General features: G+C 37.2%; 1 protein-coding gene across 4 annotated transcripts in view; it reads right to left on the bottom strand.

The window, feature by feature from the left end:
- fhit (fragile histidine triad diadenosine triphosphatase) overlaps positions 1 to 25965 on the bottom strand; it is a 328718-nt gene that overhangs the window by 159659 nt on the left and 143094 nt on the right. Inside the window, exon 1 of one of the 4 annotated variants that reach the window (XM_084101374.1) lies at positions 2657 to 2820. The exons of 2 other annotated variants lie outside the window; for them this stretch is intronic. In XM_084101374.1, coding sequence (XP_083957500.1) covers positions 2657 to 2759 — 103 coding nt within the window. In that variant the 5' untranslated portion in view covers positions 2760 to 2820. Of the gene's footprint in view, positions 1 to 2656; positions 2821 to 25965 lie in introns of those variants that run through there. One more of the 4 variants, XM_084101376.1, reaches the window with a different exon arrangement.

Here is a 25965-nt window from a genome sequence, read left to right as displayed (position 1 = left end):
TCTCCTGGTGGAGCAAGTTTCTTTCCGCGGTGTTAAAGCATCATTAAACATGTCCTGTCATTGCCCATCTGTTTAACATTTATCCTGAAAACAGGAGCTGGAGGAAGAAAGAGAGATACAGAGAGCTTGCCATTAACTCACAAAGCTCGCTGAAATGTTCTGTGCTATAGAGATCCTAGATATTCCTGAAGGGCTGGAACTGGAGACGCCACATAACCCCCGTTAGCCTTTCAGGCTATGAAAACAGAATAATAGCCACATAGATCTGCATCATGATTGCGGCTTGTTCGTCGGTAATGCACCTCAGAGCTGCGGTGCCGAGTCTAAGGGCTCCCCCCACACACACACACATTTTCCCCTCACAGCCGCTATGAAATTCAATTTTCTTTATCTTGTTTGCTTTTGCTTTATTGTTTTGCATTAGGAGCGCTCAGCAAACAGGCACTGCCCTCCACCCTCTCTTACCGCCCACTCAACCCCCACAATTTTACCCACAATCCACTGGCCTCAGTAATACCTGCACAACAACAAACTCTCAGCCAGACTACAGATATGCAAAATACAAATTTACATATTTTGAAAAGTCAATTAGTCAATGGTCTGTAGCCCTGTAAAATTACGATGATTCATAATCAGAAACGTTTCCACGGCGTGTTTATACGACACATTCTTGCAATTAAAAATAGCTGCATGCTAGAGGATGTAACAGTTCTTTGTACAAATTGTACATAAATCCATATGCAAGTAAACTGTCTCTAAACAACGTAATGCAATGGTACAAAGTGTTTTATTTTGGAGTCTAACAGTAAACTTATTGTTGACGAATTTTGCGATATTAGAGATGGTTTTAGTGTGCGGATAGTTGCTGTTACTATTGCTAAAGCATATAAATTTATGATCAGAGCAGTATTAACTTGGCACAAAATCAATAGGAATCTATTGAAGCCCATTTCTGTCCAAAAAAAAAAATCATGCTTTGGTAAATCATAATTATGACATAAAAGACATAGCATGCCAACATTATGAGCTAAACAGTAAGTCAGTTATGACTTATGAGACTTATGAGTCAGAATTATAAGAGGATTAGTAAAAAAATAAAATAATATGAGATGAAAAATCATTATGAGACAAAATTACTGACTTACAAGCTCAATAGGACTTTTTATGTCATGATTATGACTTAGCATGTCATATTTTCTACATTTTCTGTCATAACTATGGCTTTTTATATCATGATTATGACCATGCAACACATAAATGTCATAATTTTGACTTATTATGACCAAAGTATGATTTCTTTCCTTATGGGGCCTCCATAAGAATCGATTTGGGTGACAGGATTAAACTTAATTACAGCAAAGTAGATTCTTTTTTTTTTGTTATTATTATTATTATTTTTTTAACTACATTTTGTATTGAAAATAATAATAATAATAATAATAATAATAATAATAATAATAAATTAGTAATATTTCTTGTTGCTGGAAAAGTTACAATATTTTGAAACAGCTGAACCATTTACATGGAACTGAACAACATGGTTAGCGTTGCTGCTATTAATCAGTTACTCCCAACCAATACTGCTAACTACATTCTACATGTGTTCCCTCTCTTTCATTAGAATTCTCCTTATTCACTCTCATTTAATTGTTATTGTTCCCCTATATTGTGATGAGGATGATAAACCCCCAACCTTCCCCTCATCAGCTCTCTGACAGGCTGTAAATACGTGAGGCCACTGTCAGGTTCATGTTTTTTTTGTTTTGTTTTTTTTTCATAGTGAGCTGATCTCTCACATCCCTAGAGGTCAGATTCCTCCGGAGCGGCAGCGGGCCACCCTCCCTTCCCTGACTTCACCGGTTGGCCGCACCCTCCAAACTTTTTAATGAGCCGGTCAGAAATCTCAGTGTTGCCCTTCGGTGGGTGTTTGCCAGCTGAATGCTCTGATGAGAGGGAATATTGATAAAGCTGTCAGAATAGCTCTGGCTTCAAGACAATGTGTTTAACAACTCCAAACTTCATAAAAAGTAGCCACGCTGTACTACATTGCTAATGTGCGCTAGCGCCAGTGCAGAGTTTTCCCGCCAATAGAGCTGTGCGGTTTGAAAAGCATTTAGGTTTTCAAAGCCATAGGTTCTCTATTGAATTTACAAAAGGTTCTACAACATAAATGACACATCTATGTGAAATTAAACATAAATTATGTCTCAAACATGAGTTTTAAAGCTGCTTTGTAGAGTAAATTGCTAGCAATTTGCTACATAAGGGCTATAACCAACACAAATATGTACGTTTACCTGCTTCCAACCCATTGGAAATTTCTGAGAAAACTGAAGGTGAATTATCCAATCAGGTTATGCTGGCCTATAAACTGACTACACAACTGAACGGCTCTTTTCCAATTCCAAATCATGCCTTATTTTTCTTTCGACCTAAGTTTAAACCTGGGAACCTGCTGTTTGCAAAGTTAGCTATGTAGCATTGCACTCTTACAAGTACCAACACATTCACATTTTACTTTCACCAAAAGTGCAGCACTGAGAATTCACTTAAAAGGCATTTATTGGATGTGCGCAGGTAGAAATCATTCATTCATGACACACAACCAAATCTTACATTTATAATACAACTGTAAGTCTATTACAGCTTAGCTTACCTACAGATGTTTCTTGTCGGGGTTTGGTCTCCTGGGATCGAGGAAGAGTAGATTTGTAAAGCGTGTAGAGCCGTGTGTGGAGATGAAATATGTTAGGAGTCATCACCACACACTACGCCACCATACAGATGTTGCACTGCCTGCTCAAGACTACCTCTACAACTGAAATCTCTCTCACTCACTCTTTTCTTCCCATGAAATCAGCCCAGATTCTCTCGGCTCCTTCCCATGCCTCCCCTGTCTCTCTGTAATACATTATCTGAGCCCCCTCAGCCATCTGCTCAGATGTTGTGTCTCCAGAAACACGGCTCCCAAATTTTACAGATAATTACGATAAATTTGCGGTTCACTCTTGGGGTGCTTCCACGGCTCCTCTCCACACCCACCAGACCATTTATAATCATCCCTGACTTACACAGAACAGACCACAAAGATGAATGGAAATTATGTTCATTAACAAGCCACCGACCCCGATGTTCAAAGTGAAGATATAAATGATCTAAATAGTTCTACAGTTCAACAGAAATAGCCTTCCTGTAGCTCAAGCAGTAGAGCGTTGGTGCTTGCAACACCAAGGTCATGGGTTCGATTCCCAAGGAAAGCAAGAACTGATAAGAATGTAAATGTGTACCTTGAAATGCAATGCAAGTCGCTTAGGATAAAAGCATCTGCCAAATGCATAAATGTAAAATGAATGTGTAAACCAAGTGCAGAACTGTTTACACTAAATTAATCTTTTAGGGCATTTTTAAACCTGGATCAGTTGGAGCATTTGTTTCGGAACCTGGTGTGTTTTCTCCCTTAGTTCGGTTAATTTAGGCATGTATGAACACGACAATCACACTCAGATCTGCACAAAAGCAATCGCTCCGAGATCGACTGAACGAGGCAGTCTCGGCTCTCGGGTGCGTTTCTCATACAACGACGTAACTCGCTGTTTCACTACCATAGTACGATGCATCGTGGAAGAAATCAAGTAGCTAATCACGACTGTTTCCCGAAACCATATTGTCGCAAATTGGTAATTTAACCACGTTGGTTAATGATGTCATGCATGTGGTGGAGTAATAACTTCTTTTAATGAATCTGTTTGAGATTGAATTAACGCTAGATGTTTTGCTATAAATTACGTACATGGTAGGGGTGTGCAAAGCAGCCGGTATTTGTATCTGTATTTGTATTTGTTGAGGGGGGAAAAGTATTTGTATTTGTATTTGTATTTGTATTCGAGTAAAATTCTAAATAGGTGTAAAAATCCAGTTTTTTTGCGTTACACTTCTAATTTACATTATAGTGTAAGTATTCTTTAATTATATCTATTATAATAAATATAGATATGCAATGTGTAAAATATTTTTTTCAAAACTGCATTCATATTTAATTTTAAAATGGCTTTTTAAACCTGCTAAGAGTTATCCAGCCAATAATAAGCCTAGAACTGCTTTTCTGACGGACTGATATTAATGACATAATGACGGCTTTTTATTTCATTTCTCATCTCCATAAATATATCTAAAGCTAATGCAAGGGCTAGAAATCAATTAATTCTTTGCTGATACTTCCTCGTCATCACGGAGAGCGCAGTTCGCACCGCTTTCTCCTTTCCACAAGCGCTTGTTCTCTCGTGGCGTTTGTGGTTGCTATGCAACCGTGAACATAGGCGCGCCTGGAAAAACGAGCGCTCTGCTCGCTTGCCGCGCGCCTACATTTGAAATCTGCACGCGCAAAAAACGCGCTATGTGAGCGAAATATTTCCATATGTGGCTCTTTCCTCCTATCTTATCAACAAGTGGACAGCCACCACATCAGCAGCACCGCCGGTCGCCATGTCTCATGAGGAAACGCAGCTTTTTGATATAAAGTTTTTCTTGTTCCCGAATACAAATATTTTTAAAGTATTTGTTCGAAATAAGTATTCGTAAAAAACACACTATTTGTGCCTTTCCGAATACCGTATTCGGGTTCGGCTCCACCCCTAGTACATGGCATCTGAGGACTATTTCTCATTTTCCTCAGTTATTTTGCTTTATTTCCAGATTCAATCATAGGCTCATTCTTACGTACTAGAGCTTGTACGCACATGAACACTCTTCAAAAACAGTGCTTTAAATCTCTTGACAATCTAAAAGATGTAAATGACATTTGTATGTATTCTAAATAAAAGATATAGATTGTCCTTCCAACCACACAACTTTGCGTTGCTGTTTGCAAATGTTCATTGGAACTATGGTTTCGGGAAACACAGACTTGTTGAACATAGTTGGCTAACGATGCTTTCGGGAAACGCACCCCTGATTGACCAACGGACCAACAAACCAAGCGGTATCATAATTCATAATGGGAAATGTGTTATACAAAAAGCAGCAGTGTATGATTTTGTACGTTTTGTGGTTGAAAACCAAAGAGTGCCTCTTCATCTGTGTAATTGCTCTTTTCCGTGCATTGCAAGAATGCTGTCCCGACGAAGCCTTGATTCCCGCTCTAACTGCATTGTAAGTTATACACTGTATATGGACCTATTAGTGTTGTCAAATGTAGTAACTTCGTTACCAAGTCGGTTCTGAAATTTAAAAAACGTGACGCTACCAGCATTTCCCACTAGCATTTTGAGCGCTGTTGAACGGATTCTTAAACACCTCTGATTGGCCATTGAGTTCACGTGCTCAACGTGTATGTCTCTGATTAGCCGTTGTGTTCACACCATCAACTATATGTCTGTGATTGGCTACAATCAACGTTTTAAAAACAGGTTGTCTTACACAGATACACACGGGAGCGTTTGAAAGCACAACACAAACACGACACAAACACGTTTCGGTGGACTGACCTTGAACATCTCATTATTGGCACTATGGGTACCAATGGTGGGAGCGTTTGAAAGCAGGCTTTCAAACACTCCCACCATTGGTACCCATAGTGCCAATAATGAGATGTTCAAGGTCAGTCCACCAAAACGTGTTTGTGTGTGTTGGATCTCACTGCTAATTTACCAGAAACGTCATGTCTTCGATCCTTTGGAATTATAGCTTCCTTCAAACTCTTCTCTCAGATCAGATGGTGATAGAGCAGGAGAAGCAGACCCCGGTGTTAGTTCTCCTCTAACTAATATGACGTCTCCCACCAAGCAGTTGTCACATTAATCATCTCAATAATCGCATTGGTGGTAAAACTTTTTGGAAAATCAACATTATTAGAGGGCTGATCAAGGCCGCCTGGCATCTCCTAGTTATTAATAATTCAAAGGCACGCTGCGTTGCGGTGGTCTGTGGGGAGGTGTCATGGGAGAGAGAAGACACCTGGTATTAAAGATCTTATCTGACTGAAGTTCGGGTTTGTAAATGGGCTGTCAAGAGCTTTGAGAAACCACACACATGCCACAGCGCACATACACAAAGATCAGTGAGGAGATACACAAAAAATCAGAGAGGAGATACACAAAAGCTGCATATGAACAGTTCAGAACACACACATACAGTACAACTCCCCAAACTGCACACAGATCAGAGGAACAGAAAGAACGCAGGATTAAAAGAGAGCTGGGTGACATTAAAAAGTGTCTTGGAGCTGACTAGATCACTATCACTACAAAGAGACTGATAAGAACTAACAGAGAGATGGAGAGAGATGACTATTCTTGCTTTTTTATTTGTTTCCCATATCAAAGAACACTATTCTCTCAGAAACATCACATGCACTAGACATGTTATTATTGATATTGAGCCAATTTGTACGTATTTTTCCCCTCATATTTAAAAATGTTGGACCTATTCGTAAACAAACGCTGCTGTGACCTCCACTGACGATATTCATGAATGTAAATCTTATTCCGCTGGGGTTACGAGCTACACCAGTGAAATATGATTATGCAACAATATCGCTCTCTTTATTGTCTTTCTGTATAATGCAGCAGAAGGGAAATATTGCACTTATGTGATGTGATTAAAACAAAATGTCGCACATAAAGTCATGTCGGAGTAGAGTATATAAAATTTTACATCAAAATATCCTGCATGCTCAATGATATTAATGGCAAAGGATCAAACTCCTAAAAACTGAGAATCTAAATTCTTTTTAATACAAAAAAAATTAAAATACAGCTTTGTCAGATCTGTGGTACTTGTGCTTCAACGGGGTGGGAATCATAAAGGAATATAATGGTTAACGATCCTTATCAATTCAATAATTCATTGATTCTTTAAGGACACATTTTCAAAAAACCAACAAAATAAAATGTATTAATGTAACCAAAAAAAATTAATAATAAAAAAATAAAAAAAATAAAAAAATCTAAGTGGTAGGCAAATAAAATTGTAGTCTAAAATATATTATAAATATATCAACATACAACTATACACTATATATATATATATATATATATATATATATGCAAAGGAACATACAGGGGCACTTTGTGAGTCACCTAAATGAGTGTCGCGTTGGTCTTTTCACGTGATTAAAATGCTCAGAATAGAAATACTTAGAAAGTTAAAATATGTTCTCAGAACTGTACACTGATTGTTTATGGACAGGTTATGGAGTCAGTCACAGCATATTTCGGCTGCGAGTGAAATGCAGGACGGCGGTCTGAAGTTAGAAGTTCCCCCGCTTAACAAGATAAGTGTCGGCACGAGATCCAGCGCCGTTACGGTGGAAACGGGACAACAGAGACTGGTCGATTGAATTACTTCTAAATGTTTAATTTGTACTTCTAATATTTGTTAAACAAGCTTAAATGTATGCAATATGTATTAAAAACTATATAAAATATGCTATACTGCGAAATATGACAGCCCGTTCTCATACCCAAAGCGTCACTTTTTCGTCACTTTCTGACATTCGTCAATATCCGACGCACAAAGCACCCTTTCGCGTCCATATGAGACGCATAACCCTACCACATACCTAAACCTACCCATAACCGAAGCGTCTCATATTGACGCTAAGGGTGCTTTGTGCGTCGGATATTGACGAACTTTCGAAAGCGTCAGTTACATGACGCCTAAACCTACCCATAACCGAAGCGTCACATATGGACGCTAAAGGGTGCTTTGTGCGTCGGATATTGAAGCATGGTTGAAAGTGACGCTTTGGGGTGAGAATGTGTTGAATATGACCAAAAATAAAGTTACAGAGTTATCATGCAAACCAGTGGTTGTGTGGAGATTTTTTTTTTTTTTTTTTTTGAGTTTTTGAGTTTTTTTTAGTTCAGAGTTTAGAGGATTTAAGTTTATCCATAAACATTAATTCATGTATTGTATGAAGTAAAAAAAAAAAAAAAAAAACTAGTAGCCTACTATAGTAAAAATGAATCAACCCAGTGTGCTAGGTTAAACCAACCCATTATGCTGGGTTAAATAAACAACCCAATTTGCTGGGTAGAATTAACCCAATGTGTGTTCTGTCCAACACTATCTCACGACCAATTCGTACGAATTTGTACGAATGATAAAAAGATGGCTAATTCGTATGAATTCGTACGACCTCACTCGTACGAATTTGTACGATTTTTCTAAACCCACGTGATGGGTAGGTTTAGGGGCGGGGTCAGGGGTAGGTCATTCGTATGAATTCATACGAATTGGGCAATTCGTAAAATATGTACGATTTTGCAAAAATCGTACTAATTCGTACGAGTGAGGTCGTATGAATTCCTACGAATTAGCCACCTCGTAGAATTTGTACGTTTTCCCGTGAGATCGGGTTGGTTCTGTCCTATATTTACCAAGCCTTTGATTTTAACCCAGTGTTTTATGTATAAGTTAATTTATGTTCATATTTTATTAATATTTTACATTGATTTACATTAACCTTGATTGAACACAAGTCTGTCTCTGAACGGATTTTTTTTTTTAATTTAGTCTTTAATTACCACTTTATTCATTACACTTTTTTTTTCACTTTCTTCCCTCTATGAGTAAAGAGTCTCTCTCTCTCTCTCTCTCTCTCTCTCTGTATTATGTCAGAAGAGAACAGTAAAAGCAAGTCGATTAAATCCACAAGCAAAGAAGCCATCAATCTTGATGTTCCCAAACAGCCACAAATAATTTGCATTGTCTCAGTCAATTAGTCAGGCATTTCTCTCTGCCGGCAGTCAGGTGGACCTGTGCGCCGTCTCCACATTAGACTTAATCAATACACAACCACCCACTCCTTTTCCCTCACAAACTACAGTTTCTCTCCCTCTCTAGATGCTCATCTCTCAGATTTACTCATCGGCATGGCTGAAAGCTGCATTATTGTTTGTGAGAATGAATCATAGCCCTCCTGCAGCCTACCACCAGAACACGGCTAACAACAAGGCTCGGCATCTTGGGATTGTTGCGGAGCGCCAGAGGGAGCGACTTGAACCATCTGAGGCAGCAGCCGGTGCCTGACTCACAGCCGAGGACCGTGACCAGCTTCAAACATGTCTGAAGGCACACGAGGAGAGCTCAGGGACAGAAGAGTTTAGTTGTCGAGATAAAGAACTAAAAGAACAATTTCAACGAAGGAACGGGGCGGTGAGGGAGTGTAAAGAGCAGTGAGTTGTATCACTGTTTCATAAGAGCAATTAATGTTGAATAGCTTGGAAATGTTATCATTTCACCCACTCACCCTCGTGTTGTTCCAGACCTATATTATTTTCTTTCTTCTATAGAACCAAAGTCCCTTTCAAGGAAAGCCTGTTCAACGCAACGCCTCCGGGCGGCTATTTCAGGCATCCAAGACCAAATCCTATCTATTTGAATGGAATCCTGAAATCTCAAAAACTGCTTGCCGAACTCACAATTAAGCAACATATTTCAATTCAGCAACAAAATCTGACATGAACTGTCCCATAAATGTTGTTTCTTATGCTCAAATAGCACAAATAGCCTCAGGATTCTATGGGAATCGGAGCTTAATGTCAGCTGCAGTGATGCAATTATTTTTTTTTTTTTTTTTTTTTTACTTAGAAGGGGATGTATTTCGCCATTTTGTGCGTTGCGGTTTCTCCCATTCATGAGTAATAGGAGTGAACCGTCTTTCTATATCTACAGTCTTTGTAAAGAACACAAAACAAGATAATGCTTGTAGTTACCAGAGACTGCCAATCTCTACAAGGATAAAAAAAAAAAATAATTAAAAAAATAGTCGTTACTACAACTTGTGCACAGTATTCAAAGTCTTCTGAAGTCATATGGGTGAGAAACAAAGACAATTTTATGAAAATCTTTAAGACAAAGTTAAGAAAAGTTTCTGAGTATAGATTATTTTGAATTTTACCCACAAAAAGCTATTGTATAACTTCAGAAGATTTTTTAAAAGACAGAGAACTTTTTTAAGAGGACCTATTATCCTATTGTTATTATTATTATTACATTTTCAACGCTTATGGCTGTTACAATTTCCCCTATGTTTAATGTGTTTTGTGGTCAAGGACTTTTATTTTGAAATATACTTTCTGTTCCTATTGTCCTGATATTCTAATGGTAAGATACCTGACATTTCCAAAACAAGCCCAAAGCCTATCACAACAGAGTGGTCCAGCTGACCAATCAGAGCACATTGCACTTTCAGAAGGAGGGGCTTCATAGACACAGGAAATAAACAGAGTGTTACTGGCAGACTAGGATGCGAGGAGCTGCAACAATGTAAAATAAGTGAAACATATTCTGACTGTTTATGGTTCTTAAAGCCCAAAGAATAGGCTACTTTTAAGAATAGGTTTTGAAGTGAATGCTTACACCGTGTGTGCGACATGATGCAACGTGATGAAATCAAAAATATCTCTTTATAATACGTACTGTCTATTCTGGATACTGTCAAACCAATGAATCAATATATGATTGGGCATTATGCAAAACATCCTTTTCAAATCAAATACTTTTTTATGAAATATTGCAGTATTTATTTTAAATAATTTATATATTTGACTAAATATTAGATCAAAATAACTTTCCTTCTCTCTTCTCAGATGATGTGTTTACTGGCACAAGGGCGGGGCAAGCTGTCACTCACATGAGATCCACCAATAGCAAACCACAACCATACAATCAATTCCCAATTGACCTTTTTTTTTTCTTGCTCGAGACGTCATTTCACTCGGAAAATGGGATAGTTGTCATGTCCCAAACCTTCTGTGAAACAAAAAAAAAGTGTACTTTGATTTTGATTTTTCTAAGTCATTTACTTTGACTTTGATAAAAAATATTAAGTTTAATGTAGTAAATTCAAATATTGTTTCAATTATTTTACAGCATTTATGCTGTTTTTTGTTTTGTTTTGTTTTTTGTTTTTTACATAAAATGAAAATCAATAATGAAACATAAGACTTAAAGAATTAAAGCATCATGTTTGAGTTAAATTACGCATGGTCTGTATTTACTCTCATTACTTGGAAAAGAGCAGCATCAATACTCTGCTTTACTGTTCTACAAAAGAAAGAAAATCATATTTTTTTGGAACAACATGAGGGTGAGTAAATAATAATAGACTTTTGAGTGAACTACTACTTGCTCTACAGGCAAAACTGCATTCTGACCAAACTCTCTTAGTTTCTCTTAAACTACATGATCTGTTCTTTGACAGATTATAAACCAGATTTAGAGGGGGAAAAAAAGTGTTAAAATTTATTTAAAAACAATATTTACTGCAATTTGCTTTTTTTAAAGGCAGTGCTCCTTTAAATCAATCTATTTTGCTCTATTTTTTTCTGCCTCACTCTCTCTACAACACATCCCCTTATAAATGTACTTAAAATGCAACACTTATGTCTCATAAACAGTTTACAGTACTTGTTTTTTTGTCTTGCTGTTTTTGGTAACAACAGAAGAGGTGCATTGTGGGTTGGACAACAATAAGCTCACAGCAATTCAGGATCTCTCTGGCAGATCTGCTGGCTGCGCAAGAAATTTGCATTAATTGTTTTGTCTATTAAATGTTCAAAGAACATATTCAAATCACTGTGCTGAAAATATCAGCATCCCTGAGATCATTCCACCTAGAATTGCTACAGCTCAGGAAGACAAAATGAAATAAACTCTCTCTCTAAGACAGCGGGAAAGTGTTATATTACCTGAGCTCACAGTGGGCAGGTACAGCGTAAATGCAAAAACGCTCACAGAATGTTACTAGAAGGGAATATCAGAATAAAAAAAGAGAGAGTGGGCCAAGGTTAAGCTTTTCCCAAGCATCTGAGGATACAGGCCAAAGACCACTTGACATGAGCTGCAAATGCACAGACAACCACCCCCAACATTTAGATATTCTATAAGTAACTTTGCAACTACATATCAACTAGCAGTCATTAGAATATTAGTAAACTGTCTACTTAATATCAGCTAACACTTTATTTTGATGCTCCCAACAGACATTATACTGACTAGAAGTAACTTTGCAAATATGTTAACTTACTGAACCTAACAGTTTACTAACTGTCTACTACTACTCTAATGAGAGATAGTTGCAAAGTTACTTGTAGTTAGGACAGAGACTAAAATGGATCATCGAAATAGCATAACCTTTTTTTGTAAAAGAATCAGTAAGTGATTCTATTACTGTCACATGTTAAGACAGGTACAATTTTAAATCATTTAAAATGTATTTAAATAATGAGACTTATTTTCAGAAAATATAAATTGAATTGTGTTTTTTTATAAAAGTCCTAATAGCTTATATTAGTACATAAGAAAATGAATCTTGTTTTATAAATGCAGATATCTTAAATGGAAAAACAGACAAAATAATTAGGAAAGTGATTTCTGTGGTGAATAGAGAGAGAAAAATATACCAAAATGTAATTGAAAAACATTTATTTTATGATAAGTTTACTACAAATACATTAACACATTTATGTACTTAATATAAATACCCTCCAATTGTACTGTTGGTATACTAAATTGATATACTTAAAGTCTGCTAAATTAGAACAACTAATTTTGCACGTAATGCACTTTAGTTAGTGCTGAGGTCCAACTAACTATACTTCAGTACAGACCCTTTCCAAAAAATTAGAATATCATGGAAAAGTTTATTTATTTCCATAATCCCATTCAAAACGTTAAACTTCCATAGATTATAGATTCAGGGCCCACAACTTAAACGATTTCAAGTATTTAGTTGTTTATTTGTACATAATTTGGGCTTCCAGCTCATAAAACCCACGAAAACAGGATTTCAAAAAATTAGAATATTACATGAAATCACACAGTAATTACACAGTGATACCATGGTCATTGAACCAGGTTTTGGTTCTTTTGGCAGTGTGGGCAGGTGCAAATCCTGCTGGAAAATGAAGGAAGCATGAAGTGCTCTGAAAATGTCCTGGTAGACGGCTGCGTTGACTCTGGATTTAATAAAGCACAGTGGACCAAAGTCCTCTTTTCTGATGAGAGCAAATTTTGCATCTCATTTGGAAACCAAGGTCCCAGAGTCTGGAGGAAGAATGGAGAGGCACACAATCCAAGATGCTTGAAGTCCAGTGTGAAGTTTCCACCGTCTGTGTTGGTTTGGGCAGCCATGTCATCGGCTGGTGTTGGTCCACTGTGCTGTCCACTCAACGCAGCCGTCTACCAGGACATTTCCAGAGCACTTCATGCTTCCTTCAGCAGACAAGCTTTATGGAGATGCTGACTTCATTTTCCAGCAGGATTTGCACCTGCCCACACTGCCAAAATAACCAAAACCTGGTTCAATGACCATGGTATCACTGTGTAATTACTGTATGATTTCATGTAATATTCTAATTTTTTGAAAATCCTGTTTTCGTGGGTTTTATGAGCTGGAAGCCCAAATTATGTACAAATAAACAACTAAATACTTGAAATCGTTTAAGTTGTGGGCCTTGAATCTATAATCTATGGAAGTTTAACGTTTTGAATGGAATTATGGAAATTTTTTGGAAAGGGTCAGTATATTTGATTGTGCTAAAATTTAACTTTTGCAAGTACACTTTAGGTACACTTTAAATATATTATATTTAATGACTGATATTATACAGTAATCATACTATCCTTACTATTAGTGATATTAAAACACATTTTAGGCTTAATATTAAGAAATATGCATTGTGCAAAAAAATGGTACTCCAAATAAAGTTTATTATAATATTTATATCAGTAAGTCTCAAGCGATATTTCAGTAAATATGATAATAGATTTGCACTACACTTAGTATGAAATAAATGTATAAAACCCTCCACTAGGGTTTAGGCCCCCGATGTGAAGTTTTGAAGACTAAAAGCAGAGAGATGTTCTAACTCAATCTTTTTTCTTCCCCCCTGTCAGTACTGTGTCTCTCCAGGTCTCATGCAGGTGTGATCACAGTTCTGAACAATGATGACACATAAATCATTCCCATCTGAGAGGTGAACTCTCAGCCCTGCCTCACACACACACACACACACACACACACTCAGGCTTGCACAATGATCAGTCTCCGGAAAAGAGAGTGGGTAAAACTCAAAGTTTCATTCTCTGTGCTCAAACACACAGGTGCAGGCGTGATCACAGCTCATCTATGCCAGCTGAACAGAGCCAGAAACCGGTTTGCAGAACTGTTGTAGCTTCACAAAAACACATGGATCCCAGTTCCCAAATCTAAAAACACAACTGACAACTGCTATTTATACAGCCAGGCCTTTGCCAAATGACAAAATTATTTTGGCCAAGAACCACCCACTTTCACAGGATAAGACTGTCTGGCTAAGCGAATAACTTCAGTTTGTCATTTTGCATGACATTTATGAAGGATAAATCAGATTTCAAGGAAAACTCTAAGTTTTACTTAAGTGAAGTTAAGTTAAACTCTATTTTAACAAAACAGAATACAGTTGTGGTCGAGGTTGCTAATAAGCGGAAAACAAAACTCTTTAATATACACTACGTTTTGAAAGTTTAGGGTCAATAAGATTTCAGTGTTTTGGAAAAAAAAAATATATATATATACACAGTAAAAACATATTAAATTGATCAAAAGTGACAGAAAATATGTTTACACTTCCATTTCAAATAAATGCTGTATTGTTGAACTTTCTATTCATTAAAGAACCAAGAAAGTAATAAATTCAGCTTTGCCATGACAGGAATACATTCCATTTTATATTGACATACTGTAAAAACAGTTATTTTAAAGTGTAATAAAATTTCACAATATTACTGTTTTTACTGTATCAAATAAATACAGCCTTGGTGAGCATAAGAAACGTCTTTCAAAAGCATTTAAACAGTAGTGTACTGTATCTCAAAGTTGAAATGAAGTCCATTCATTAAAATGTTTGTTTCTACATGTAAACCATTGTTAGATTATGTGTAAAACTGTTTTGATAATCTAAAACAATAAATTCAGTTTTTATGCTTGTAGGATTGAAAATAATCCTAGACATTTTAAATGAACAAAGATATTTGCTTTACTGTTTCCACCCCCTCTTTCTACCACAAAGGACCATTTGGAGTTTGGACCATATTGTAACTGTGCTTATTTCCGTCGTTTGTATAAGTGGCAGTGGGTGGAATAGACAAGAAATGTGCAGTTTTCTACCATCTTGCTAATAACGTTTCTTTAGTCATTCGGCAGTCTTGCAGCTTGAGCCACTGCAGGAATCCACCCTTACATGCTAAAGTATATCTGATAACAGATATAATTTACAGTTATTTTAGACCTTCCTGTTGCACACTGACTTCCAGAAACTGCACAAAACCAGCAATTGAGATTTGAACTTGCCTTTTCAGAAAGTTCTAGTCATGTTTGTGTGTAATATGCACTATATGAATGGTCCGTGGGCTTCCCCTGTCTGAGGCTATTCAACTGCCGTCAGTTTTGGCGACTGACAGACTCCATCTGACTATTCATGCATTAAATGCTGCACCTATACTGCCAGAGGACTGGCTGCTTCCCTTTTCCATCAGTTTTTCCCCCTTCCTTTCTCTCGCTTCCAGCCTCCCTGACACACACATACTCACTTATCAGTGTGAGTTATGTCAGATAACCTCTGATCAGTGCCACAGGTAGTCTAGTCACAGACAAAGACAAATCAGTTCAGGACGAACGTCTGTCTCTCTTCCTCTACTCTTATTTCGTTTCCTCACTGGATTCCAGCCTCTTTCTCTTCTTTCACTCGCAATTGTCTGTCTATCCTTCCCTTGCCTTACATGTTGTCTATCAACATTGTGTCCACTTGATTTAATTCATGTCAAGCTGTCCTGCTCTTGCAATCCCCATCTCACTCACCTGTATTTTCTTCCGGCCCTCACTTTTTTCATCATTATTTCTTTTTGTGTGTGTATGTTTATGAAATGTGAAGTGTAGTTAACATACACGCACTTGAGTTGTGAACCCAATAACTGGTTCTTATTCAGATCCAGTTTCATGTTGAGAATTAAATAATAAACTAAATGAATTATAATGGTCCAAAACAAAAGACAAATGAGTCCATTTTCAATGCATCCAGGGCTTGACAGTAAGGACTGCCCATTGGATGGAATTGCTGCATTGATACAAAAGTCTGCCAATTTAAACTGTCAAGTGATTTTAACTAGAGATGCACAGATGTATCTGCCAATGATCCGTATCGGCCAATAAAAGCTATTATTTAAACTATTGGCCATAGGGCTATATATTGTATATTGTGACAATCAAAAGGCGTGGAAAAACGAGTCCGACTGCGGAAATCTCTCTTGTGTTGAATTTAGGGCAAGATGCTTTATCAGATGCTTTTATCCAAAGCGACTTACAAATGAGGAGAACAATAGAAGCAGTTACACTAGGACAACAATATGTAAATGCTATGACCCTTCCCAGTTTAGTCTAATACAGTATATGTACATAAAAAAAAATAATAAAAAAAAATAGATAGAGAAGAGAAGAGAAAGTGTTGATGGATCAAGTGTTGCCGAAAAAGATGCGTCTTCAGCCGTTTCTTGAAAATGGTTACGGACTCAGCAGCTCGAGTTGAGTTGGGCAGATCATTCCACCAGCAGGGAACAGACCAGGTAAAGGTCCGAGAAAGAGATGTTGTGCCTCTTTGAGATTCTCTTTGAGAGCGCAAGTTTCTAGTATTTTACCCTATGAATCACCCGTAGTTCAAGCCAGGGTTGCCTGGTCCTCAGTTTTTCCCTACACCAAACATTATTTGTAGCGCACCTCCCATCCAATAATCGCAAAGAGCTTTGTTACTTCTGATAAGAAACAAAGTCCCAGCTTTTACATTTGGTCCCATTTTAACATCACTGTAAAAAATTCCTAACCTCTCCAAGTCAAAATTTTCTAGTGACTGGTCACATCTAAATTTTTAAATTGGCCCAAGTGCAATTCTTGTTGCAATAGTCTGTTAACATTGCCTCAATGAGAAATAATACGTCAGACTAATTGAAAAATTTAGATGTTATCAGTCACTAGAAATTTTTGACTTGGGGATGTAATTTTTTTTTACAGTGATGAAATTCAAACAATAAATGGCATTTTGATACTCTTAAATGTGACGTGACAGATCACTGTAAGTTATATCTCGAAAAACTATCATTGCGATTACAATAGTAACCTCTAATATTATAGTGTACCACATGAGAAGGTTCCCTGTATAGTTTGCAGCATCATGGGAGAGATTTCTTTTTTTTTTCTCCTTAAGAAAAATCTAACTATCAGTATTGGCGGAGAAATGTAGTATCTGTGCATCTAATTTTAACCCATTCTAATGCAAAAAGACTCACGCTGTTTTCCGTGCGCACACAGACAAGCGCGCACACACAGAATTGAGTTTGTGTGAAGTGAATCGTGTCTTCTTGCGCTTGAACAAACAGATACACAAAATGATCAAATATCCGTTTTGGTGATGCTTGTAAATACACTCGTTTATGTCTTAAGTGAACATAAACAGTTGAGAAACAAATCAGATGTGTATCATTATATTGGGTCTGTGCGATACACTGTTAAAAATGATCGTGATTTTAACGGTAAAAGACTACAGTGAAAAATGCTACATGTAAAAATGCTACAGTGAAAAACTGTTAATTGGTTAACAGAAAGTTTCCATACTATATACGGTAAATAACTGTGATAGATCTAATGGTACATTTAATTTTACTGTAAAATACTGTTAAATTTACAGTTTTTGAAAGTGAAAAAGAACAACTCATTGTATAATTTACAGTGAAAAAACGTAAATTGACATTCCCACAATTCCCTGCGTGACACTTCACATTTGATCTATTTTTGTTAAAATAACTATGTTTCTTCATAGTTTTCTTAGTTTGTTCTAATCAGTTATGTACATTAGGGTTTTATGTTACATTTAATGTTGTTAAATTAATGTTTATTGCATTTTTAAAATTTCATGTGTGTTACCATGATGGTGTTTAATGTTTGTGTGAATGACACTGTGCAGCCTCTATTATATTAGTATTACATTTCTTGTGGAAGAACTGCTTGTGATGAATTTTGATTGATCATGTGACTCTCATCACTGCTGTGATTGTTGGTTATCAGTGTATTACAATGGTACAAAACAGATATTAATACTTCAATAGGACGTTAAATTCACATATCAGATAATGAATTACGGTTTATTACTGTAAATTTTAAGTTAAGTCTGTAAAACCAATAACGTTGCTACCGTATTTTTTACGGTAAAGTACTGGCAACCACAGCTGCCGTTTTTTTACCGTAAAAATCACGGCTTAATTTTTTACAGTGTAGCTCTTAAGTGACAGAAGCCTAATATACTTTCTGCCGTCTGTGTCATTAATATTAAACAACAAAAGACAAAGATAAATTCACTCACTGCTCTTTACTGTATAACTTTTGTAGCTTTAACAAGGGTTAGTATGTTTTTCATTTATACAGCTACAATATTGTGTTATTTTACATTTGTTAATTCATTTTGTATACATGAAAATAACTATTAGACGTTCCTGATTTTTTTTTAAAAAAACTGTTTATTTCATTTGTGTCTTTGTTCGGTTGTGTTTATTTGTGCTATTGCTTGCAATTTGCTTATGTGTTTAATTAATGACTAAGAACTTTCTATTACTTAGGCTAGTAGTTTTTGCTGTGGTTACAAACATGGAAATAAGAATTGTGAATATTATGCTGGTATCTAAAATGTTGGTGTCATAATTTGTTTGTTATATGCGTCAAAAACACTATTTAAAAAAAAAAAAAAAAAAAAATAGGTTTCAAATGTATGGGTTATTATGCTGAATCAGCTTAATGACTCACTAACTGACTCACTGAATCAGTCAGAGCTAAACCACATGTCACAGTCTTAGTCCGAAATCACACATCTAAATCCAAAATCTGTTCACTGACCGTCTGATTCATATTGCATACAAAAATGTCAATAGCTGACTGATATAACTAGTTTATATGTGACTGGTCTCTGTATGTTAATCAAATGGCCTCTTTGTCACATGCCTGTCCTGTCTTGTGCTGCACATGGGTGTTTTGTTATTTTGGGCCATGTGCTCATGTCATTGTCTGATCCCTCCCACTTGTTATCGGATTATTGTTTGAGTTCTTCCACCTGTTCCCTCCTGATTAGTTTCCCTTTATAAGTCCCCTCTTGTTTGCAGTCTGTGTCGGTACATTGTCTTATGTTTCCTGTTCCCCGTTATCCTCCAGTAAGTTCATGTTCTGGTTTTGTTTTGTATTTACTAGTAATGTTTTCCCCCTCGTGGGTTTTGTTTTGTGTTTGTTTTTCTTTTTGTAATTAAACTATCATTCTCCTGCACTTGAGTCCTCGCACCTTTTTGTATTATATTCAGCCGTGACACTCTTCCTCTCTATCATGGTGAGTGAGAAATACAAGAGAAAACAAATATGACATGAAATTCTTTATTTATTTATTTATTTATATATATATTAAAATATTTAATATATGCATGCAATGACCTAAATACATGATCTGCATGTTTTTAATTACTGAATCAAACTTGGGGCATAAAATAAAAATTCAAACATTCAAAAACTTAATATCATAATGAATAAAGAGTATTTTATGTTTTTTTTTTCTTTCAATTGGCAAATAATAATACTACTAATTTCATGTTAAAAAAAAAAGCAAGGTTTTGTTTTCCATCAAGTGAAAGTCTAACATGCACAAACCCACAAACAAACAAACACTGACTTGTTTATGACATGGTTAGTTCAGGTTGTAAAATGTAATGTGCATGGTGCAACTTCAAAATTATCTTTAATTCATGATTGTATTAAAGATAAATCTTTAATTTGTGATTGTAAAATATTCTTTACCTCAAAAAAAATATATATTTAAAAAACTATTTTCAAAGTAATGATAAAGATTGATACAAACCATAAGAGACCCACATGAATACATTTATAAGAACATGGCAAGTACATTTTAAATTTCTTAAAGGTACATTGTGTAGGAATTTCTCCCATCTAGCGGTGAAATAGTATTTTGCATTCAAACAAATAGTGCTCTCCAGCGCCTCACATTTTCAAATGCGTGTTGCATCTACGGTAGCCGCAGGGACGTGCGGTCAGGGTAGGCAGGGTAGGCAGGGTAGGCAGTGCCTCACCAAAGGTAATGTTGACATTACATTTATTAATTCCAAGAACTTTATTAATTCACCACATTATTAATTGCATTTATTTTATTCCAAATATTAATTTTTGTGACAAAAATTTTCAGGAATACACATATAATATACTCATTTTGCCATTGTTTGCTCCTAAAACCATTGTTTCATGCAGGAAATTCAAGGCCATGACCATTGAGGCAGAGGTTAGCAGTGCCTCTTTGGTCCATAGAACGTAGTTTACGTAGGTTTGCGCATGCGCAGTCAGTTCTCATGCTGTCTTGAATTATCAACATTGAGGCAGAGACCGAGCTTGCTTCATGTCACGTGGATCACTCGCTCTCACTCAATCCGCACTTCCCGATCTAGCGGCGCCTAGCGTTGGCTGTCAACAGGCCCGGGGTGGGTAATCGGGAGAATTCCCGGTGGGCCGCTTCACTTTTGGGCCGGTCGAGGATTTTTGTTTTTTCACATTTGTCACGTTAGTTACATTAGGCTACACACGTTCCGCATTCTGACACCGCAGCGCGCAGCCTCTGCATAGGTTGTACCATGTGAGGGAGTTCTCCCCTCCCCTCCTATAGAGTTGGTTGGGTCCATAGCCCGTCTTTTCCAAAACGTTTTCTCAGGAAGGCTACCGCGGCACCGCCGGCGCCTACCGATAGCTGGGCCGGCCCGGTAGCTATGCGTCAGGGAGGATGGATGGGAGGAAGAGGCCAGGAGGTATGGAAGCTTGTTTCCGCCACAGAATAAAACATTTTAAAAGATAATTGCGACTTTTTATCTCACAATTGCGAGTTTACATCTCGCAATTCTGTCATTATTTCTCAGAATTGCGTGAAATAAAGTCGCAATTGCGTGTTATAAAGTCAGAATTGCGAGATATAAAGTCAGAATTGCGTGAAATAAAGTCGCAATTGCATGTTATGAAGTCAGAATTGCAAGATATAAAGTCAGAATTGTGTGAAATAAAGTCACAATTGCTTCTTATAAAGTCTAAGTGAATTATTATTTAACCTTTACATTATTTTTTGAACCATGGCATTAATACAAACTACACAATAGTGACTATAGGCTGCTTGTCGGTTCGCTGACACCGCGCCGCCTCCCTCTCTTACTGTGTCCCGCACAAAACATTTGTTTGTTGTATAATATATATCTATCATAAGATAGATGTGTCCATTAATTTGATTATTAGATTTGATTGTGCATTAGCCTCACATATGACTTTGCTGTATGCAGGCAGCGATGTGATGATGCCTGATATGAACTTGGGTTGCTTCATTAACTGAATGAATATGAACATATGCCACATTGATAGGTCACAGCCTACCCATGACAAGATTTCACCGCACGTTACTGGGTAGCCGTTATGTACCAAAAAGCTATGACAGGATGTCTTATAATAGCACTTCATTGAGTTTTCCTTCGGGTGAACTGGTTTGTTATTTCAAACAAACTGCAACTTGACACAACGAACAAACGAATGTTACAGTTTTGAACAAACAAAACTTACAACCTTGTTTTTAGGGCCTTCTCTACTTTACTCAATAGCTGCTATTCATCAAAGAGTCTGTTTAACTTTTAACTATAAATGTTCTACTGTCTATATAATAAAGTTCACAACCAAGCAATGAAAAAAAGCTTGTAATTAACACTAGAAGTGCCATGGCGGTCATTTTGACCGTTTTGAATTTTATATCTGTAATAACTTTGTTGAAAAAATAAATAAAATCCTGCCAGTACCTGACTTTTCCTAAAAGTGTCCGTATTTTCATTTAAAATGTTTTTCATATAAATTACACATAAGGCAAAAAAACAAATGAACATATTTACCTATTTCGGCCATAGGCGGTCATATTGACCGCACTGAATTTCGCGGTATTATTATAGGCTATACCAATATACACAACAAAATGTGGTAAAAAAAATACACAAAACATATTCAACAACAAATCATTTAAATGTAATGATATTCAGAACAGAACAAGAATGAAAAAATAACTATAAACAAGCCAAAATTAAATACTTTATAAGCGAAAGTGAAAGTAAGCTGCGTTAGGCTCACGTAACTCTCTAATTAGAATCAAAATGTTTCAACATTTGCGATGTATTTGGATGGTCAACTATTCTTTATTATAGGCTTTGTACTCCACTCACGTTCCAATATCGACGAAAAAATCATCCTCTTCACACGCGCAAAAATGGTACGAATTGTACTAGGCTACTGACTATATAAACAGAGCAGTGGAATTTTTATATGTTAGGTTGACTATTTTATTATGGCTATAATGAACAGGCTGCAATGTCAAGATGTGTGTGTGTGTGTGTGTGTGTGTGTGTGTGTGTGTGTGTGTGTGTGTGTGTGTGTGTGTGTGGGCGGGGGCGGGTGCGGGCGCGGGCGCGATCGAACAGTTGAAGCATATAACATTTTGTCATTTGTTCAGGACATCTACGGATATTATTTATTTATAAATGTATAATTAAACTTGTTTAAATGTACAGTTTGGTGTTGTTTTGTTTTTAAAAGATATCCTAATACAATAAATGCATTAATCTCTCAATTGGGTATTTATCATTAAAGATATAGAGTTTGGAATCTATTTGACCGCTTGCGGCAGTTCTAGTAGTTATGGAATTCTGGCACTTCTAGTTTTAAGACCGTAACATTGACTTACCTGTCGAGAAGAAAGCAGGCAACCTCAGCATCTCTTTTGAAAGCTTTCTCCTGCATTAGCTATACCGACATTAACCCTTGTTTTTTGTAATCTCCGGTCACGTTTCCTTTTACGGTCTATTCTGGACTTTTTGGACGACGAGGACTCCTTGTCCTGTGACTCAGCATATGTATGAATGAACGGTGTATAAATAACCATACAGTGCAGCCTTTTAAACTTGCCGGGGCAGTGACAAGCACCTCTCACTGCTCTGCTCCTCCGCTTCTGCTGGCTTCAGTCACGTGACGCTGGCTCTGAACGAAAACGCGTTGTGGAAACGCGTTGGCTTAGTACTTTTTGTCCCTCTCTGCTATTATAGTTTTTCAAGATGGTGGAACTACATGGAAGCCTCCGTGGACCTACCAGTCCCATGTATATAAAGATAATAAATTCTTCATTTACGAGGATAAGTCAGATAATTAGCAGAGATATTTGTATACCATTGAGGACATATTTATGAATAAAAATATTAATTTTAGATAATAAAATACCTAAAAACCTACACATTGTCCCTTTAAATATGTTCCCTTTGAAATGAAAATATATTTTCATATTTATTTGTTAAGTACATCATTAATTCCAAAATCCTTAAGTAAAATAGTCAATAATGGAACCATTAAGGAACTGTATCCATTAAGTAGAATAACAATCTGAAACAGATATTAAATTCCTCATGATTGCCATCCCTAACGTGTACACACAAACACACTGCAGCCGGCCCCAGACCACAAGTGTGTGATTTCAAGCCCTGCCGTTTGCTGAAGGGGCTTCGGCAGCCTGATGCTCTGGCTAAAAATCCAATTTCATCCTGCCAGTCCGCTCCCGCAGATTTACCCACATCCACCTTGCGTGAGTGAGAGTACGCGTGTGTGTGTGTGTGAGTGTTCTTGTGGCCTGAAGCCACGTCTGGCTAAACTAGCATGAGAAACATCACATCACACACTGTGCCACATTCAAATACACACACACACACACACACACACACACACACACACACACACACACACAGGTGGGCTGGCAGGGCCATATTAAAAAAGGTGCACGTTTCTATTCAAACGCACACACAAAGGAAGCTTTGCCCCCAGTCAGAGCATCATCCCCGGCAACATTCACAAACAAACAATACACAACTGATAAAGCGCTGCGATTTGTTCTCAGCACAGTTCAGTCCCACAATCCACTGCAAGAGAACTGAAGCAATTCATTTGTCGCTGTTTACTTCTTGATATGACTCACATATGCGCCTAAACAACGCCTGCAAAGTGGAGAAAGAAAAAAGTTTGAAGGCTTTTCAAAAGCGTACTTAAAGGGATTGTTCACCAACAAATTAGAATTTTGTCATCATTTACTGACCTTCAAGTTGTTCCAAACCTGTGTGTTTCTTTCTTCTGTTGAACACAAAAGAAGATATTTTGACGTATGTTGGTTGCCAGACAGTTGACGGTAGCCATTGACTTCCATAGCAGGAAAAAATATATATATACTATGGAAGTCAATGGCCACTGTCAGCTCTCTGGTAACCAACATACGTCAAAATATCTTCTTTTGTGTTCAACAGAAGAAAGAAACTCATACAGGTTTGGAACAACTTGAAGGTGAGTAAATGATGACAAAATTCTAATTTTTGGGTGAACAAAAAATTTGAATGTGAAAATTTTCTAATGTGATTAAAACTAAGAGTACATGGTGATGAAAACAAATCAAGCTTTTTTGGGAAAAACATGGCTCTACCTACAGTAGATTTTTGCCAAACTCCAAAAACGTACCTATACATACAATTCACTGCAGTTTCCAGCTGAAATAAACACTAGGGCAGTAAAACACCTATTATTCCTGTTCACACAAATTTTGATAAACGCCAGATTTGAATTATTTTGACTTCCCATGGTACTTTCCTAGTTATGCCCTCAAAACACTAACTAATATTTTTTTTTAAACTAATAGGCTACATTTTGATATTTGCATTCCATAATAAGCTCAATTTTCTGACATAGTAAACTTGCTCAGAAGCTCAGCTGGTACAGCACTGCACTTCCGATGCGGAGCGCTCAGGTACAAGTCCCGTGAAACACAAGTTGCGATAAAAGAGCTCAAAGACTTCTAAGCAAGCTGAAATGGCATGGTTGCTACAGCAAATGTGTCTTTAGCTCACGTTCGCTTTGGTTAGCACTATCGGTTAAGATTAGGGTCTGGTTTAGTGTGGGTTATACACATCATTTTCAAAAGAGCATTAATGTTTTAGTGCCACTCACTGGACACTCACATTTCTGAACTGCTGTGATACATACAACAAGCAACGTAATAAAACGTTTTTTGCTTTTAGGGCCACTTACTGGTCATTTCACTTTGAAATTGTCACAAAATGTGCAAGATGCAACATAATATAATTTTGCTGAAAATAATGTCACCACAGGCATGTATTTCCAGTGACCCTGGGTTGAAACAAACTATACAATGAAAAAGACAAAACAACAACCTTGTCTTTCCTGACAAACCCGCAGAGGGGAACTGAGAGTTTTGGTGCGGTGATGGAGAATAATTCTTGGCTTTTCCAGGAACGTGGATGAGATTTCAGCACATCAGCGCACCACTCAACACCGTGACAGTGAACTGTCAGCGGTGGCAAGCTGTTGTCACCCGCACGCACACACTGTTAGCCGCGGTATGCTAATGCGCTCACCTGGTTTTTCGTGTTGTGATTGCTCTGTCGTGTTCGCCGAATTATCCACGGGTCTCTACAATACCACCTGTCTCACATAACGTGCACACATACAAACACGCTCACTGAAACAGTCAGATGTTCTCTTCTGAGCACAGAACAAAGCATCATATTAAAAAAAAAAATCACATGTTCAGGCTGCAACGAACACACACAATGATTTCTTAGGGCGCTTTCACACTAGCACTTTTGGTGCGCACCCGGGTTCGAATGACGTCAGAGTTCGGCTCGTTTGGATGATGTGAACGCTGTCTTCCGAACTCGGGTGCGCACCCGCGAACCGTACTCGAGTCCGATTAAAAAGGTGGTCTGGGGTACGGTTCATGTGAGCTCGGGTACGGTTCGCTGCTGATATGAACGCAATCGAACCAAACCGCG

The sequence above is a fragment of the Abramis brama genome, assembly GCF_963993115.1.
Source record: "Abramis brama genome assembly, chromosome: 23".
Taxonomy (NCBI): domain Eukaryota; kingdom Metazoa; phylum Chordata; class Actinopteri; order Cypriniformes; family Leuciscidae; genus Abramis; species Abramis brama.
Note: the sequence above shows the minus strand (reverse complement) of the source record. Positions and strands in the feature narration are given on the sequence as shown.